We start from the raw sequence: 17,808 nt of genomic DNA on the forward strand, positions 1-17,808 counted from the left end.
AAAAAGGAAAAAGAAAGTAAATTTCTTTCCAATACAGTCTCTCCTCCATTCATCTCATTCTATTTCCATTTTCAACTGCAAGAACGAACTCCCAGCAGCCACCAGAACATGTAACAAAGCGGTAGGTATGTAAGTGATAATTACACGCTAATTCCACTTGGCGTCCCTCTCCACACACACACACACACACACAAAAACACACACCCTAGACATAGAATCTAACATGTTATGAACAACAAGAGCTATCTACACGGAATAAGGCGATAGTTCCAAATTATTGCCGCTCTCCTACCCACATTCCAGCCAACCAGGAATATCCAACCTGGTTTACTGCTTAAAGAATTGAACACCTACACACAATCACCTCTCCTTGGCCCACCTCAAGCGCCTTGTTTTCTCTCACGTTTATTTCATCTAAATAACATTTGAGGAATGCTTACAACTCAATTGTGGTGGGGGAAATGGGGGATCACGAATGCCACAGGGAGGAGGGAAGTCCCGCGACGCCGTTCACCCCCCAAAATAAGAGATGAAAAATGAAAAATGAAAAAAATGAGGGGAAAAAAATCCATGTCATATTTTGAAGGCAAACAAGAACGAATTTTTCGTTCTCCTAGTTAGATGTACATTTCAATGGAATTAGATAACCTTGGTAGCATGGAGGAGGATAAGGTAACTGATTGATTGATTGATATATGTAAGGGAAGTATGATAAAATAAGGTGAAAAGAGGAAACAGAACTTGAAAGAAGCAGATAATATTTCAAAAAGGGAGTAGAAGGTGTGTGTGGGGGGAGAGAGGAGAGAAGAGCAAAACAGAACATACATAAATGAAAGGAAAGAAAATATTTTCAAGAGGAAAATAAGAATGGAAAAAAAGGAATTGAGGAAGGAAAAATGGAATAACGTAGATGAAACAAAAAGTTCAATAGCTAGATTCTACATACGCGTGAATGAGATATGAACAAAGCAAGATAGAAACCAATAAAAGCTCAAACACCAAAGGCAACGCGCGATAACAAATTGAGGACCGGACAAAAATACAGGTCCAGTGTGAATGGAGGGAAAAAGAAGTTGAGGAGAGCTGAAGAGAGAAATCAATTACGGAACTAGAAATAATAAATAAATGGAATAGGGTAACAGCGGATATCAAGGAGGTATATAAGGTTCATAGATGGAAACAGAAGAAAAACGCATCTGTGGGTGCACCTAAGTTCTATCATCATATATAAATGTGTTATTTTTTTTTGCCCCTTTTTGATTTGACTCTCACTTAGGTGCCATTATCTCTTCCAGGAAATCAGTCTTCGCGCGCATTGTTGGGGTATTGTTTGTTATAAGAGGGAATGGAGTGGGACTAGAGGAAGTAGTGGTATCGGTATAGATAGAATACGGAAACTCAAGGAACGGATAAGGACAGTTGAAAAATAAAAGAAAATAAAACCGTAAAGGAGACAGGATGAATGGCCTCTTTAAGTCGAGAGAGCCGAATATAGAAATTGAAAATTTGGGGGAAGGGGGGCCACGAATTATACTATGAAATACGCGCCCAGAGAGTAAACTGAAAAAAAAAGGAAGAGAAAAAAGAAAGGAAAATGAGATATAGGGAGAAAATGAAATCGAAGCATATAACAGGAAATAAACTGGGGTTGACGTTGGAGACTTTCGTGCGGGAAATGATATGTAAAGATGAAGGGTCCAAGCAATGAGGCGTTCGGGCAGGTGATATTTGGAGCAATTGTAGAATACCGCCTGCCGTCCGACTCAATAGGGGAATGTTAGAAGAACAGATATCAGGATAAGAATGCTTAAGTATGTCGTCCAGCATCATTCTATCGAGTCATAGAGTTTTGTGTTTTGTGTGTTTTCTTCTCCTCTTTTCTCTTTCTTTTCAGAGAGTGCAGAATGATAGTTGTCTGGTTGCGTGTGTATCATCGTAGCTCCGTCTTCGGGGGCGGTTTCTTCTTCTTCTTTTTCTTCAAATCTTCCTCCCCTTTAATCGCCCTCAACAATTCTTGTACGTCCTTTCATTTATTAAAGTCCTCCTACATGATGGCGCATCTTGAGCAGCACCCATTCCCCTCTTCGTGCTCATCCATCTCCATCTTTTCTGGGGCTCGGGATCCATAGCCGCCACCTCCTGACGAATACGATGACATCTCCTTGTTATAACGGCGAATTTCCCGTACAATATCGTAGAACGCGTTGTCGACATTGATGCGAGATTTTGCTGAGGTCTCGATAAATTTGCAACCAAAGTCGCGGGCCAATGCTTCACCCTCTGTAATTTCCCACGAATCGTCAGTGCTGTCAATAGAAGAAATATAATACGACGAATATTGGACCCATCGTATTGCCTAAGGAAAATTAAATATTAATAAAACCGTTTCGTACCTTGTTCAGATACCACCCGTTCTCTCTCCAAGTCGCACTTATTGCCAACGACGATGATGGGAAAATAGTCCTTGTCCTTCACGCGCAATATTTGTTGCTGATAGGTCATGATTTCTTCGAATGACTGCCTAGAAGTGATGGAGTACACCAAAAGGAAACCCTCGCCTGTCCGCATATATTGTTCTCGCATGGCTGAGTATTCTTCCTGTCCAGCTGTGTCGAGAACGTCTAGCAGGGCAACCTCATCGTCGATAACGCATTGTTTCCGATACGAGTCTATCCTCACGGAGTTTTGTGACCGCAGTGTAAGTTAACACGGCCAGTTGATTTTGAGGGGGGGGAGAAAGGAAAGGGACCACAGGAGTGACGCCGCCCACCTTCGATTGTTGGATCGTACTCATCGACGAAATGGCTCTGGATCAATTGGATGGTCAAACATGACTTCCCAACACCTCCTCCACCGACAACGACCAGCTTGTATTCTCGAAGAAACTGTTGAGAAAGGGGCACGACTTAGTATATCTCACGGATTGATATCCTCGTTTTGTTTCCCCGTTGTCCTCTTGAGAAATGGACATTGGGATCGATGGGAATGGAGATAGGGGTGGAGTGTGGAGGTAGGCGTTGAATTGGCATTTCACTAACCTTTGAAGCCATGACACCGAAATGTGGTTGGTTGAGAACCGAAACTCGTTGGGTTCAGGCAAAGGGAATGAATGACGACGACGAAAAGGTGGCGAGAGTATGTCAATTGCAGCCCCGGTGGAGAGGCTGGTTCGAGAGACAACGAATGTTCTGAGGGTGTTCTAGGAAGAAGAATGGGCGCAAAAAAAACTACTTGGCCACACAGGGGGGACAAGCGAGAGTAAACCCAAAGCCAAGCAAGCTTAGACGAAGTCAGGGGGCTTTAGAATCGAGAGAAAACCTTGGAAGAGAAGGTTGGATCAAGGGTAGGTGGGTGTGGAGATGACGGAAACAATGATGGGAGTGAAGAGGAGAGGCGAGAATCGAGATGGACGCAGGACAGAGGAGAAGAACGATGGCGCTTCACCCAACCGTTGTGGAGGCGGGGACTGTTGAACTTGTGGAAGTTGTGGTCTGGGGTTGGCGGTGGGTTCTCACTTCGTTCTGGGTGCGGACCAGACGACGAAGCTACTTTGTTAGGCGGGTTTAGGAGTGGTTTAGGGAGGGTTGGAGAGTCGAGTCCAAGGTTTAGCAGGTTTAGCAGGTTTAGCAGGTTTAGTTGGTTTAGTTGGAATGTGGCAGTTACCGATGACAGATTCCCATGAACTTGAATCACTCCATCGATTGAATTGAATTGAGGAATTGCAGATTCCACAACAAGAATGCGACATGGCTGCTGTTCCCGTCGTGCTGGTACACACAGCAAGTACTAGGATGTGCAGTACATACATGTAGTGTCCATGTACCAGTACAAATCACTTGCTCTCGTCCAGCACACTACCCTATGTCACTCTGCACACGATGTACCCCCTATTATTCGCGCAGCCGATATACTGGTTTCTACCTCGACATATACACACCACAGGGATGCATACAAGACCACAAATATCCCCAACTCTCCTCTGTTTGTGATCCTTATCATAACCCGTTGCCAATGATCCCCAGCTATTCGTGGATATCACGGGCGCCATCACAAGCTGCTAAAATTAATAGCCCAATCGCCCCCTCCTCGCTTCCCGGGGTTTGTGTGCCCTCACTGAGTTCCTTTCTACCATTTCCTCCTATCATCTTGCGCGGGCATTGCAGTTCTAGGTTAACCTGCTGTGTATGGTCCGTCCGCTTGCGCGGGGCTGCACTCCACACTCTGCATGGGCTTTTACTCTCTCCATCCCTGGCTCTTTCAAACCTATTGCGTTGCCGTGTATGCACAGAGCTGCGGGCAAAAATTAAAAAAAAAATATTAGAGCATGCAACTTGAACCTGCATATCTTTGCTCTGGCCACATCCATTCACATCCGTCCAAAAAATCACTAGCAGAAGGGGAAAAACATAAAAAGAAAAGATAACTTACTCGCGGCCCAACCCACTATCTCCAAGAGTGAGTGGTAAGCACTGCTGTGCGAAATATCACGTTTTTTCATCCCCAACCACGCGATTAAAATCTAGACAGTAGATATTTAATTATTTCAATCAGGTCGTATTAACTATATGTGAAATTAGAATCTAAATCATATTAACTGTCTTCTAAATAATCAGAATTGATAGATTGTGAAACTTCTGAAGAATATCTAATATCTGTTGATTGACATCTCTATTAAACTGCTTTGATGTTCAGATGACATATTTGATAATGAAGTTGTTGTTATAAAATATGAGAAAAAGTGACCTGCTTGATGATGTGGCCTGCTTACTGATAGATTATATTATGTGAAAAATGTTGTAAAGATTTGCTACAGGTTATACACTTGAAATTTGATTTTTATTGAATGCTTTGATAGTAAGATCTTTTGCCCTAGTGGCCTAATAAGATGTTGTTGGGGGGATTGGATTGGGTGATTCGTACCCTCTATACCACCACGGCGCTGGTGGTGATTGAGCTCTTTTGCCCTAGTGGCCTAATAGATGTTGGTATCCCTCTCGCTAGAATGCCACGTGACCACACCTATTTAAGCACTGGTGCGCCCGCTAGATACTTACAAAGAGTATACACTCAAATGACAACAGCGCCTGGATAGAAGATACAAGTGTATGGTTGGGTACTGCTGGAACAGTAGGATGCTAGTGCATTTGGTTTAATGATGTCAGATCATATGTGTCCAGAATGACATATTCATGCTAGTAGAACTGCATATTTTCTGCCCTCATTTCAGATATCTAGGCATAGAGTACAAACAATGGGTATAATTCATAGGGCATGTCTTAACAATAGGGTATTGATTTTGGATGCCGGATCTGATAACTACCATCCTGTTGATGATGTATACCACCACCATGCCTCAACTGTACTCTCATACTGATGCAGTATCATGGGCAGATACTTTGTAGCCCATTCACCCTTGAATTCTGCAGTGTAGTGAGCTTTCCGATCTTCCCAGTACTCTGGCATCCAGCCTGATTGCTCCCAGTCAAAAATTGAAACAACCCGCGATGGCTCTGACTGAGATACCATGATATTGCTTGGATGGAGATCTCCATGTGTGAATCTTATTGCACAATCATCAGGAAGATCGGCGCGAAAGGGCTCTATCGGAATAGAGTAAGGATCTGCCATGGGGCGCCGGCAGAGGAAAATGAACCAGTCATGAAACTCCTTGACAGACTGGAAAGGCCCTGCTTCTGCCATGAACTGTTCACCAATAGCCCTGTCATACAATTGTTCCCGCCTGATGTTGCCTAAACACAGTGGGTTTTAGTGGACATATTAAAAACAGGTTTAGTACAGAGTGGGAATTACCTATAAACAGGTCTTGGGGATCCTGCCTGAGGCATCGTACGTTGGAGATGTAAGTATGAAGTTGTAAACAAACATTGGTGCGCTCGTCTGGGCTCAGTGAATCCCAGACGTTTTCCAAAGTCTGCCCACATACCAACTCCATGTAAAGGAAAACCTCACCTCCATCGGTGCGCCAGCCATACAGCTCAGGGACAGGCACACTCCCTTTCAAAAAGTGATGGATTGCATAAAGAGTTTGACCTTCAGCATTCATATTGTTGGCACCCCATTTGACGAACAAACCCATCAATTCAAACGACGCGGGTGGTGGGTTCCGTTGTGGGCCTGTGCCCCCAAAAGTCTTTCGTCTGTCCGGAGCAGATCCCGCTTGATATTGAGCACGAGCCTGAGCACGGACGTCTTCTGGTGATGGGAGTTGAGGCCATTTCTTGAAGAAAGAAGACAGCCAGAAATCCTCATTTGGACGGTTCGGTAGCATATCTGGTGTACATTGAACAGGAGCTTGATCAGGTGGTTAGTTGAAGGTTCCGGTAGCTCCAGGGCTCCTTACCGGAGAGAATCGAAGTTCCCGATGTAATGTGCATTTTTCCTGGCAAGATTCTCTTCTCTACTTGTTTGTTGGATAAAGTTAGGAGATCTGACTACAGAAAGTAGCTGAAGGGCTGGAAGTGCAAGAGGCAGAACTGTCACTGAACGCTTGAAAGCCCAATCAATGTGCTTGGTGCTGCTCTGCACGTCTGCTAACCCTTCGGGTGACTGAGCTGAGCTATGTGTTGGGGGGATTGGTTGGGTGATTCGTACCCTCTATACCACCACGGCGCTGGTGGTGATTGAGCTCTTTTGCCCTAGTGGCCTAAAACTATGCTAGTGGAGGTCACCTGACCCAAATTATTTCTTGGCAAAAAAAGGGTCAGCTGAGAATAAAACATAAATGAACTTTTATCTTCTTATACATCTTATAATACACACAGTAAAAATGGTTATCGCGTGGTTGGGGATGAAAAAACATGAGAATTGGCAAAGTGGTGATATTTTGTACAACGGTGCACCCACTATAGGATGTGGCGGGTTGGGCCGCGAGTAAAAAAAAACAGAAAACCAATATCCCTAGCCCTGCAAAAAATTCACACCAAAGTTGTCAATTTTCCTTCTCCCGCGAACCTCCGGGTGTGGGGGAGTGTTCTTCCTCCAGCTTCCTCTTATCACCCTGGTTGGCAATGGCAAATATACAATGCGCAATCCACTTTTTATACGCATGGCACCCTTGTTTTCCTCTCTATATTCTTGGATTTTGACTTTTGAACAACTGTTAATTCTAATAGAATGGTCAAATCTCGAGTTGGCGTTTTAGGACAGGGTACATCAATCAGAATATATATTAAGGAGAGGATGGTCGCAACAAAACCGGAGATTGGGAGGGATGGACTGGGAATCCCTCTCTCCTTATCCACTCATCCGGTTCATGAAGACGTGTACTTGACCACTTGGCAATGACTTCTGAGGAGGCAATCATATCATCAGAGGAGCATCTTCCATACCAATTTGCCAGAAAAACATCACGCACATGTTCTGATGCGCTTTCTGAAAGCCCAGCGTTAATTATTAGGACCGCACAGTCTATCGCAGCTATGATAAATCGGTTAATAATTGTGGATGCCATCAGCTATCATAATCATGGAAACCCTTGAAACAGGATGCCCGTTAATGACAGATCTAAAATGCTACTGGAAGGAGGGGTTGGGAAATAGTCCCTTGTAAGCGCCCTTCACCGTCACCGTCGGTGGATGCTGGCTCTGTGGTATCTGTAACGCATTGAATATTTTGGGCCTGTCCAAACACCTATCTCTGATGCACACTTCCAATGTATGCAACCATAGGCGCTAAGAAGCCCGCTGCTCGGGTTCCAGGTGGATGGATGACAAAAAGGAAAAAACTCACCGACGAACCTAAATTAGGGAGAGGCGTCAACGTCACCCCACTTTCGATGTTTTGATGACAACAATGGACACATATGATAGGAAATGAAGGTAAACGCTTTTCAGGATTGGGGCCATTGCGACGGACGTGAATCACAAGACACTGACAAACTGATATGCATGATTTCTCTGTCGTGGAGCAACATTCAGCGATGCTATTTCTGCATTATTTCTATGTTTTATCCTTTCCAGGCTGGAGAATTCGAAGGAAAGTCAACGATCATTCTCACCAATAAGTATGAGGGGCGAGAGCTTTACCCCGCGAAATTCTGTGCAGAAAATCTGTCACTCTAGTTCGGGACTAATGTCGGTCATCAGACTTCGATATTTCAACGGCTAGGCTCGTACAGGAAACACCACCTATTGAAATCTTCAAGAATGACTGTGTTCGGCAGTCTAGCCTCTTCATTTCTCCACGGCGGCATTTTCCCTGTTAGATGAATATACAATATCTTCAAATACAGGCCAATTGGCGGAAGTGCTTGGGGATTTTGCACCTAGCCACATCAGCTTCCCGTCACCTGATTTAGTGTTGCTTCTGCTTGGACATAACGGTTTTCAATTCGTTCTTCTGATTGGAGGAGACCTTACTTCCTGTCCAGCATTCTTGCATGAAGAATATCAAAACCTCCTGCTTTCTTCCCGCCGGTCCAAATTGTGTGTTCGGGAATCTTCCTGCCGTGCAGGTAACACCCCATGCAGGATGTTTGGGACCATAAGTGCACGAAACGAAAATAAACCACAAGAATAATTAATTCCCGTCGATCCCGAGCCGATCCAGCCGACAAACTCAACTTCCTCGCTTCTGCGAAATATGGAAGCACAGAGTTTTCTTGCTAGGGGCTGGATGCCATCCGAATTGCATCCGCCCACCTCCACGCCAGGGCATCAAGATTTAACACCTGCCGGACGGGAGGTCTGACATAGTTCCTCAAAAATGGGCTGGATTGGTTCAGGCACACAATGAAAGATCTTCGACGGCTAGGGAGAGGTTTTGGCCTTATTGCTACCCTCTATTCAGAAGCCATCTAATGAGATCGACATTTTAATTGAGTTACGGAATCCCCCCCGAGGCTTGTTATTGTTCTTTTTACGCCACCCTTCCCTCTCAAGCTCAAATCCATGCTTTACCTATTACCTATCTACTAATCAGTTCCCCTGGCTCCAGAAAATAGAAAAGGTATTAGAGATATCACTAACAGGAACCGAAAAAACAATTAAAATTAAAATTAAAAACAACTTGATAATTATTGACTCCTCAGAGTCAGAGTTTAGATATCCCGCAGAGGCATCTATTATTTTAGCTACTAATTGATGGTTAATTGTAACTAACTCGCAGCTCAAGTAATTGTAGTCACGTGGCGTTCTAGCAATCACACGTTCTTTATCGGACTCAGCACTACAGGGATTGACCAGCCCGATGTCAAATCAAATCCGCCCAATTTGGTGGAGAATGCTACATCGTGGTGACCCCACCATTTTGCTTTCTCTCGCTCCATATACCGCTCATTTGTACAGACCGGATGTTAGGATGTGTGTGACTAGGGACTAAAAGTTTGCCAATCTCTCAACCAATTCTACACAAATAAAAAGAAACCTAGAGCTCCAACTAGTTACTCTCCGTGGGCAGATCGACAACTAGGGATCATACTGTGCCCTCCATCTATCTACCCCTATATTGCGTACAAGGCCCTTCCCGCCTCTTTTTGCACCCTTTTTTCTCTCAACACTACCATAGCATGTATAATGGAACATTTTCCACCTTACCACTCCTTCTCAACAGATTTTCACTGTCACCCCTTTTTCCATCCCAAAAAAAGTAAAATATAACTACTAGTAAATCAACTTTCCATTATCTCACCTGTTCCCGTTCCATCCCGTGTAGCACACAGGCGCCATGGAAAGGCAATATGTACCCAGGCCAGGGTACCCCGAGTGCCATGGTACGGAATAGACTAGAACCAATATCGAATCTTCGACCAATATTCCGTGTTTCTTTTCTTACTTGGTCATTCCAGAAGGAGCTTAGTAGTAGGCTTCCACTAGTTAAAATTTGTCGACTAGTTACTGCGAGTGAAACAACACTTCTTTTTGAGCAAATAATACATTCCAAATATCCATCGAACTAGGCGCCTCTGTTCTTTCTACGGCGGCAAAACTGGCTTGTTTGCAAAATCTACCATGTACCGTAACACAAGCATATGAGCAATGGCCAATCCATATAGACTTTGGCTCTGACTCTGTCCCTGGGGAGGAGGCTGGGAAAGGGTGGTAGGATGCAGGGGCTAGTTTGATACATGGTAATTCAATGTATAACATGACAAAGGTAGTATCTAATGTACATGTACATGCCCTCAGAGTTCAATTTCCCCTTTTCAAAAAGTTTGTTTTAGAGGATGCAGACATCAACCTTTGGAATAAGCAGCGATCTGGAGTAAAGAGCCGTACATCAAATAAGCTCACATATATGCCCGACTATCAGGGGTATGCATGGTAAGTGTACGGCAAGCGGTTTTGATTTTCGTGGGTTTCACAGATATAATAAAGAACGCTGAAGTGAGGGCGAGGGTTCACATGACAAAATAATATTCAAGGATACGATCACCAGTGTCCGGGATAAGCGCACGCCTAAAATGGTAGCGGGTAATCCTTGAACACTTATAATTCCTCCTTGATGAGGGGTCAAGGAATCTATCTACAGTTAATAATTTCGCTTCCTGTCTGTGAGGAGTTTCCTCTTCCAGCCCAATGGTGCACTCATCTGCTCGCCACAACACTGGAAGACTCTGTCCTCCTGAGTTGACTGTCGAGTTCACTGGGGCGACATAGTGCAAGGTATTCTCAATATTTCGAATGGTGTCTGACAAAATACCAATTCAGCATGCCCCACAGTGTATGTACGAAACCTGCTTTGGACTGGGTACATGAGCTGCCATATTCTGCATGCGCTCGATGGGGATTGGACGCCGGCTATGCTATTCCAAGGGTCTTTGGAATAATGCCTCGTGCACCCGAAAATAGGGCCAATGAGTTGGCCCACCCAACCTCGGATTTAGTTGATATGTCAATCATATCTTCGGGACAAACTCCGTGTTCGAAATAGCTCTCCGCGTCTTCTGAGTAATTGATTTCGGGGAGCGGTGGAAAATAATCGAGAGTTATAATAGAGCCATCCATTTCATCGAAAAGAGGCTGAAAGAGTCAAGCGAGCACATTCTAGCCAACCGATCCTAGGCCCATCTAGAACGTGGCGAAAAAGATTGCATACTGGGCTTTCCGGGTGGAGAACAGGAATGCCGGCCGTGTCTCCTTTAAGTCGGAATGTTGCTGAGAATTATTGTGGTTTAAAACAAGCATCAAATAAATTAAGAGAAAAAAAATTAACAAAATTTCAAAGCTCTCTCTCTATACCCTTTCGGCATGACGTCAGCCCAAAGTCGCTGGTAACATGGTTGGCCCGGAATTTGCGTTCAGGTTGTAGTTCAAGATTCCAAAGCAATGAATTGGATTTGGGTTTTCGGCCGGAATTCTTCCATCGGGAATCCAACCGAACGCTGGGCTTTTAAGTTGGACAGGGTCCACATGACACCGAATCCCTCCTTATTAGCCCCGATTAGACTTACTATTTCTCTGAACCCGTGGTATAGAGTGATGTACGGAGCAGTTCGATGTAGTTATAATATATGATGGAACTAGTTTGAGTGCGGTTTAGTCGAGTGGAATGCTTGGCAGAAGTTTGGCAGGCGGCTCAAGCTCTTGGCAGAAATCCTCCTCCGCGTCCCGACATTGGATCTCTTCGAGTCTCTCGCCGGTCGACATATCTAGACTTTCTCCTTTTCCGCACTAGGGGTGGTGGGTTATGCTTACTGTGATGGGATCTAATGACCCCGAAAAAAGTATCATCTGGGGAAGGCAACTTTTAACGACTTCAATTCGCCGCTCTGCTGGCGGGAAACATCACGCTAAAGTTGCGCCATCCCCATATCCAGATGATGGATAATCGCGCCAGTTCGGCCAGATTGCTACAGTCCCCAACCACGACGTCATAGCCCTGGACCAGAACAACCAAGCACAGAGTTTTTTTTGCTCAACCAAACTTCGAGGATATTCCGCACTTCCCTCGACCTGTGCATGTTAGAAATTGGTTTCCTGTCTCGGAAATTTCCCCGTCGTATGCAATTGCCGTTTCTCTTGGTCGATTTTATTTATATTCATTATTTAATAACTGTTTTTGTCATTCTGCGTTCCTTTGGATCTTCAAATTCCTCCATTTCCACCCATACTCTTCTCCAGATCGGGCCTGGCTCTTGATGTATTGCTAAGATTCCCTCATGGCTTCGAATACCCAGGCGACTGCCCCATATACGATCCTAATCCTAGGCGGCGGCATTGCAGGCATTGCTTCCGCTCTCGCGCTGTCTAAAACTCTCACTCCGGTACTTCCGAACCTCAAAATCATTATATATGAGCTGCGAGACGTTCCTTCAACTTCCGGTGGCGCGATCAACCTCACACCCGTCGCCCATAGGCACCTCGATCATTTAGGTGTGCTCGATGAGCTGCAATATTTGGGCCCTCAAGGGGGCGTGGAAGTGGACGAGATAGAAATTTTCTCCTCGCATAGTGGCAAAAAAATGGGAGCGGTCGACTTTGCAGGCAAAGACGGCAAGGGTTATGGTGGTTATAAGGGTCGACGAATAATGCGCATTTGTCTCCATCTGGCTTTGATATCCGCCGTGGAGAAACGGAGTAATATTGAAATGATGTTCGGGAAAAAGGTTGTAGGCGGCATCGAGACGGACAAATGTGTCACAATTTATTTCGAGGATGGCACTTTTGCGAAAGGTGACTTGGCTTTGGGGTGTGACGGTGTACATTCGGCTACGAGATCAACCATTGTTGATCCAGATAGAATATCGGAGTATACGGGGATTTCGTTTATTCAAGCCACGATAAAATCGGAGGTAATAAGGTCGTCCAAGCACTTCAGCGTCACAGCGCTCAACAGATCGAGGCATGGGACGATGTTGACGACCTATTGCGATAGCGAAAAGGAAAATATGTTCGTGGCAGCATTGGCTGAAGTCGATGAGGCACGGTTGACCTATGAAATATGCAAATATCAGGCATCGGATTCGTGGAAGACAAAGAGCACCGCGGTCATGATCTTGAGGGATGATATTCAGAATCGCTTCGGGAAATCAGCAATTCCGTGCATTCGCGAGATTGCAGAAAAATGCTGGGATTGGTTTCTGTATCCAGTGTATCAGATACATCCCGGGGGGAAATGGTATACGGAAAGGATCCTACTGTTAGGTGATGCAGCTCATGCTGTGCGTATACATATATATTTATCCCTCTTCATCTCATCATCCACCTGCCAAAAAAAAAGATTTTCCGTTGGCAACATATATCAAACTAACTCTGGTTAATGATATTCTTGTTTCGCAGATGCCCCCCAAAGACGAGTCAGCCGCCTACGCCCTGGATGACGCCATCCTCTTCGCCCGCGTCCTGACAAAATACATCCACGAACCCCTCTCGGAAGCCTTCCGCATCTATGAATCCATCCGTCGTAAAACCATCGACCACGCATACAAAACCGCCTGTGAAAATTGGACCCACAACAAAGATAGCGGCCGTCTCTCGAACCTGCTAGCGGAATGGATCACGCCTCTTAGTCTAATGCGGCAAAAGAAGAAGATTACAAGCGCGTGGGTATTTGATGCTATGAATGTTGATATATCCCCCCCGAACCCAGCGTCACGCCAATCAACGGCTTCAACAGTTCGTTGATGCTTTGGCTATTTCCCCGCTTGTCCTGTTTAATTTTAAAATTTTTCTAATTATTTTTTTACCCTTCTGGTTGGTTTCACGTGTCCTTTTACCACCGGAAGAATGAAGCAATTGCATTTCCCCCTACCTTTTGCATTCCTGCTACAAATAGGAGTGGTACTTGTTTATTATTCCACTTCCAATACACCTGTATGATACCATGTTTGTTTATATCCCCAGCAAGGGGTATAAATGGATATTCCATATGACTTTGTATTAATAGGGGTTAATATACACGTATGTCTTTCTATTTCTCCAGCTGGTAGTGACTTTTATAAGCCAATTCTCGCTAGAGAAAGCTAAGTTATTTGCACACACTGCCCTAGCCCGAGAGAAGCTGAAAAGGTGGCAATGGTTTATCCTGTTTCCGAAGAGATATAAATCACTTTCGGGGACAACGCTCCGCTAACATGTAATCATTGCCCTCTACTATTTCGTACCAATGAGCGTGAGCTGGGTCAACATGAAGGATCCGCGCCGTCACGATATGTCCCATCGCCAGGACGATTTTGCACGCATCATTACCTCCTGTCAACTGGACGTTGAAGTTCGCCAGCGCTCCTATGAAAAAGGTCTTCGTGCCGCATGCATATGCACTAGACATAGATACGTGTACCTATGTGAACGCCAGTTAGGATGGATTTCAGCAATGAATTAACATGCCACTTCTCTATCCTCCTCAATGTCATACATACAATAAATAAGAAGTGCCTTAAAGCAAGTGCTAACTCTCATATGTTCATCTTTTGTTTGCCCGATCCGCAGCTTTTGGGCAATCGTGCCAGAAACAATGTAAGATGGCATATGGAACTGCAAAATACGGAGCTTAATCGGAGTTTGCCAATGGTAGAAAATTTCCCCACCGCACTATAGAAATACTGGAATATTATATATATATATAGGCGCGCGCTCTATTCCTGCAAACGTAGGGAAGTTCAGATGCACAGCTTCCGGTGTCCATCATTTCTAGCTAGCAGAGGAGCGTCAACTTTTTCACTGACAGCAAAAAGTGGAAAGGCCTGCCTATCCATGGATAAGGCTACCGTGAAATGAGCTTGGTATGGTCCCTGAATGGCGTAACGGAGTCTAAGCGCGAGTACCAGCGGCTTCCCCTTCCCGAACCTCCTAGTAAATTTGCCACATTACCTCAAAAACGCCACTGAGGATCATAAGTATAGGAGGAATTGACTTCGATGGGGATGAGGCTAATAGATTAATTAAAACCGGAGCCCTAATTTACAGAAAACCAGAACAATCTACTTAGGGCTGATAAGGGTAGGGGGTTGGGGTGGCGTGGAGCTGATCGAATGAGTATCATGAAACTTTATATAGGGGATTAAAAACGTCAAGGGAAGGAAAGAAGAATAGTACTAGTATAAACGAAAATGATCTTGTTCTAAAGAGCCTCCTTCGAGAACTACCATCCAAGATCTATCGGCGTGTGATCAAACAAAATATTTAAGGAAAACAAACACCGAATTCTCTATAAACTGGTTGATGCCAAAGAGAGCTACATGACCTGATCATAGAATTAATGAAACATTTACCCGATTTCTAATTTAGGCTGTGGTTGACTTTTCGCCAGTGGAGGCCACGCCCTCCTTGGCGTTCGGCGCTGTCGGGGCGGGATTTGCCTGGATGGCCTGCGGTTGCTTTGTCTTCCGGATATCGACCCAACCCAGGCCCCAGCCAAACGCAAACGTGACTACGCCGGCCCCAATGCCAAGATACATGACATGGCTAATTGCCGTGGTGTAGCACTCAAGCGCGGCTGTGAGCTTATCGCCCGAAACGATGCTTCGGATTGATGTGATTCCGCTCCTGAGGATAATGTCTGGGTCGACGCCAATCTCATCTATGTGATTCTGGAGCTCCTTGAGCAGGCCGTTCGTGAAGATGGAATTGGCAGCAACAAGAAAGACAGCACCGCCCATGTTTTGACAAAAGATGATGATAGCCATGGCAATTGGGATCTGCGGAGGGGAGACAAGATTTTGGATGGCGATGTAGGGCTTTAGTTAAAATAAGGTTAGAACAAAAACATGATTTGGAATGTGGAGGAGAATATCGGGGAAGTGGGCCCACCGCCGATGACATAGCACCACTACCAACCCCATAGAGGATCTGATACCCAATCCATTTTGAGGGTGATGTCCTGGGTTTAATCATGGACATGAGGCCGTATCCAATGGCAACAGCTGCGCTTCCTCCCAGGCTCCAGGGAAGGTAATAACCCAAGATCTCAACTGCGAAACGTTAGTCTGATGACCGCTTTACAAAAGACGAAAGGGGATCACGAACTCATCATTCCAGAGAGCATGGTGAAAATGACTAAGCCTAAAGTTGTTGGTAGTAGATGCACGCCGCTCATTATAGGCCTGTTGCCGAGCACAGTTTGGAAGTAAATAGCGAGGTAGTACTCAGCCACCAAAATGGCACCGAGAAGGAAAAATAGGTTACCCGCAGCAGACCACACAATGTGCTTTCTGATCATGGCAAATGGTAACATGGCGCCGTCCCCCTGGAAGTACTCCCAGACAAGGAAGAGGATAAAGGCAATAACAGCGCCAACCAGAAGACCGATAACTACAGAGCTATTCCATGGGTGCTCAGTACCGCCATATTGCAATCCAAGTAAAAACATGACCGCCGCAGGGCTAATGAGCATAAAGCCTAGAAGATCGAGAGATTTGACAGCGGTGCCAAGGACTTGCCTTGGTGGCAGCTTCGTGGTTGGTTCCGGTATCTTGACTAGGGCTAAGAGAAGGGCGAGAGCAGCACCAATGGGAAGGTTGATATAAAAACCTACAAGGAAATACAAGGATTAGCCATAAGATGATAATGACAAGAGTCATTGAGGAAGAAAACGGCACAACCACTTACACCAACGCCAGGTAACATTCTGGGTAAATGCACCGCCAATGATGGGACCCAAGGCGATACCGAGCTGGCCAAGCCCGAGGTTGATGCCCAGAAACTGGGCTTGCTTCCTGGCCGGGAGTACAGCTGAGATGATGGTTAGGGCGCCGTTTCCAATACCAGACGCGCCAGCACCGGCAATGGCTCTGCCGACAATGAACATGGGCGACGAGACAGCGGTGGCACAGATGACAGATCCGAGCTGGAAGATAAAGAAGAAACCGAGAAAGGACCACTGTCCCCAAATTAATTTAGTTTGTTTTCGTTTTGGTCTTAAGGAGCAAAATGACCTACCTTGATGTTAAAGTGGCTGTAGATCTTGCCTGTGAGAGGTTGGAGGGCGGAGTTGCCGAGCTGGTATGCGCCACCATACCATCCGATGTCGACTAAGGAGCTGAATTGCCGTGTGATAGCTGGGGCAGCGGTCGACACAACACACATGTCGAGAAAAATGAGAAAGTAGGCGATTGTGATAGGACCTAGGATAGACCATGAAGCTAGGCCTGTGGGAAACTTGTCATCCTCCGTGCCATTCTTATTGGAGGCGATGTTATCGGAACCATCCTTTTCAACATCATTAGCCTCCTCTGGCAGGGCCTTATCCATATCAACCGATTTGCTGGAATCCGTCATAGTCGCAGTCGTAGGCCGTGGTCGTGGTCGAGAGGTTATGTCACTGGAGCTGGCACTAACTCTCCCCATCCTGATGTAAAGAATAGTGTTCGTTGTCGGCACGAAAGAGACAAGTGTAGAGTGCAGCCACTGGAAGTTATATAAACACTAAGATAACTGTATGACTTCATGGAGTAGGAAGTGAGCCAGAGCTGAGAACCGGGGCCGGAATCTTGTAGGGAGCAACCCCTTTGATAATTGGGGCTAGTTGCCGAAGGCCGGGCCGGAATCTTAAAATCCGGTCATGAGTCCTATCCCTATTGGTCGACCAAACAGGGGTATGTGATTTCTGTGAAGTTCAAATGCGAAGCTTTATAATCACTGGAGGGTTTGAGGGAGCACAATTGGCTGTAGTTTTCAACAGAAGAGCTCAGAATTTGGAGATCATTGTAGCCTAAAATGATAAATGTCCGACTGTTCATTACTGAAAGCTCCTTTTGCTAGGTAGATCTCGGTCGTGAGTGACGTGGAGCTTACAGACATAATCCCACATTATTCATCAATAATGTAAGTAGGCAATGGGTTAAGCGCAGATCGCCGCCAAAGCAGGGAAGTGAGGGTATACCTCTGAGCAAGACTAAACATTGTGTTAGAT

General features: G+C 45.4%; 6 protein-coding genes across 6 annotated transcripts; 2 read left to right on the forward strand and 4 right to left on the reverse strand.

Moving 5' to 3' along the window:
• Positions 1-908: 908 nt before the first annotated feature.
• Positions 909-3,050, reverse strand: HCBG_04869 (uncharacterized protein; the record flags this gene model as incomplete). Its single annotated transcript, XM_045431918.1, has 4 exons — positions 909-2,280; positions 2,394-2,669; positions 2,771-2,885; positions 3,039-3,050. 4 exons carry the CDS (start codon positions 3,048-3,050, stop codon positions 2,045-2,047), a joined length of 639 nt encoding a protein of 212 aa, XP_045287130.1.
• A 2,266-nt stretch (positions 3,051-5,316) lies between these two features.
• HCBG_04870 (phosphotransferase enzyme family protein) lies at positions 5,317-6,289 on the reverse strand (the record flags this gene model as incomplete). The annotated part of the gene is made up of 2 exons (XM_045431919.1): positions 5,317-5,750; positions 5,812-6,289. The coding sequence occupies 2 exons, from the start codon at positions 6,287-6,289 to the stop codon at positions 5,317-5,319; spliced, it is 912 nt and encodes a 303-aa protein (XP_045287131.1).
• A 3,408-nt stretch (positions 6,290-9,697) lies between these two features.
• HCBG_04871 (uncharacterized protein) lies at positions 9,698-10,890 on the forward strand (the record flags this gene model as incomplete). The annotated part of the gene is made up of 3 exons (XM_045431920.1): positions 9,698-9,730; positions 10,114-10,280; positions 10,680-10,890. 3 exons carry the CDS (start codon positions 9,698-9,700, stop codon positions 10,888-10,890), a joined length of 411 nt encoding a protein of 136 aa, XP_045287132.1.
• Positions 10,891-11,980: 1,090 nt separating this feature from the next.
• On the forward strand, positions 11,981-13,879 carry HCBG_04872 (salicylate hydroxylase; the record flags this gene model as incomplete). The annotated part of the gene is made up of 2 exons (XM_045431921.1): positions 11,981-13,120; positions 13,239-13,879. 2 exons carry the CDS (start codon positions 12,119-12,121, stop codon positions 13,581-13,583), a joined length of 1,347 nt encoding a protein of 448 aa, XP_045287133.1.
• A 125-nt stretch (positions 13,880-14,004) lies between these two features.
• On the reverse strand, positions 14,005-14,426 carry HCBG_04873 (uncharacterized protein; the record flags this gene model as incomplete). The annotated part of the gene is made up of 2 exons (XM_045431922.1): positions 14,005-14,238; positions 14,352-14,426. 2 exons carry the CDS (start codon positions 14,424-14,426, stop codon positions 14,005-14,007), a joined length of 309 nt encoding a protein of 102 aa, XP_045287134.1.
• Positions 14,427-15,181: 755 nt separating this feature from the next.
• On the reverse strand, positions 15,182-17,243 carry HCBG_04874 (efflux pump; the record flags this gene model as incomplete). Its single annotated transcript, XM_045431923.1, has 5 exons — positions 15,182-15,634; positions 15,708-15,868; positions 15,924-16,427; positions 16,506-16,743; positions 16,836-17,243. The coding sequence occupies 5 exons, from the start codon at positions 17,241-17,243 to the stop codon at positions 15,182-15,184; spliced, it is 1,764 nt and encodes a 587-aa protein (XP_045287135.1).
• Positions 17,244-17,808: the final 565 nt, after the last annotated feature.

This window comes from Histoplasma capsulatum (assembly GCF_000150115.1).
Source record: "Histoplasma capsulatum G186AR genomic scaffold supercont2.6, whole genome shotgun sequence".
Taxonomy (NCBI): Eukaryota; Fungi; Ascomycota; class Eurotiomycetes; order Onygenales; family Ajellomycetaceae; genus Histoplasma; species Histoplasma capsulatum.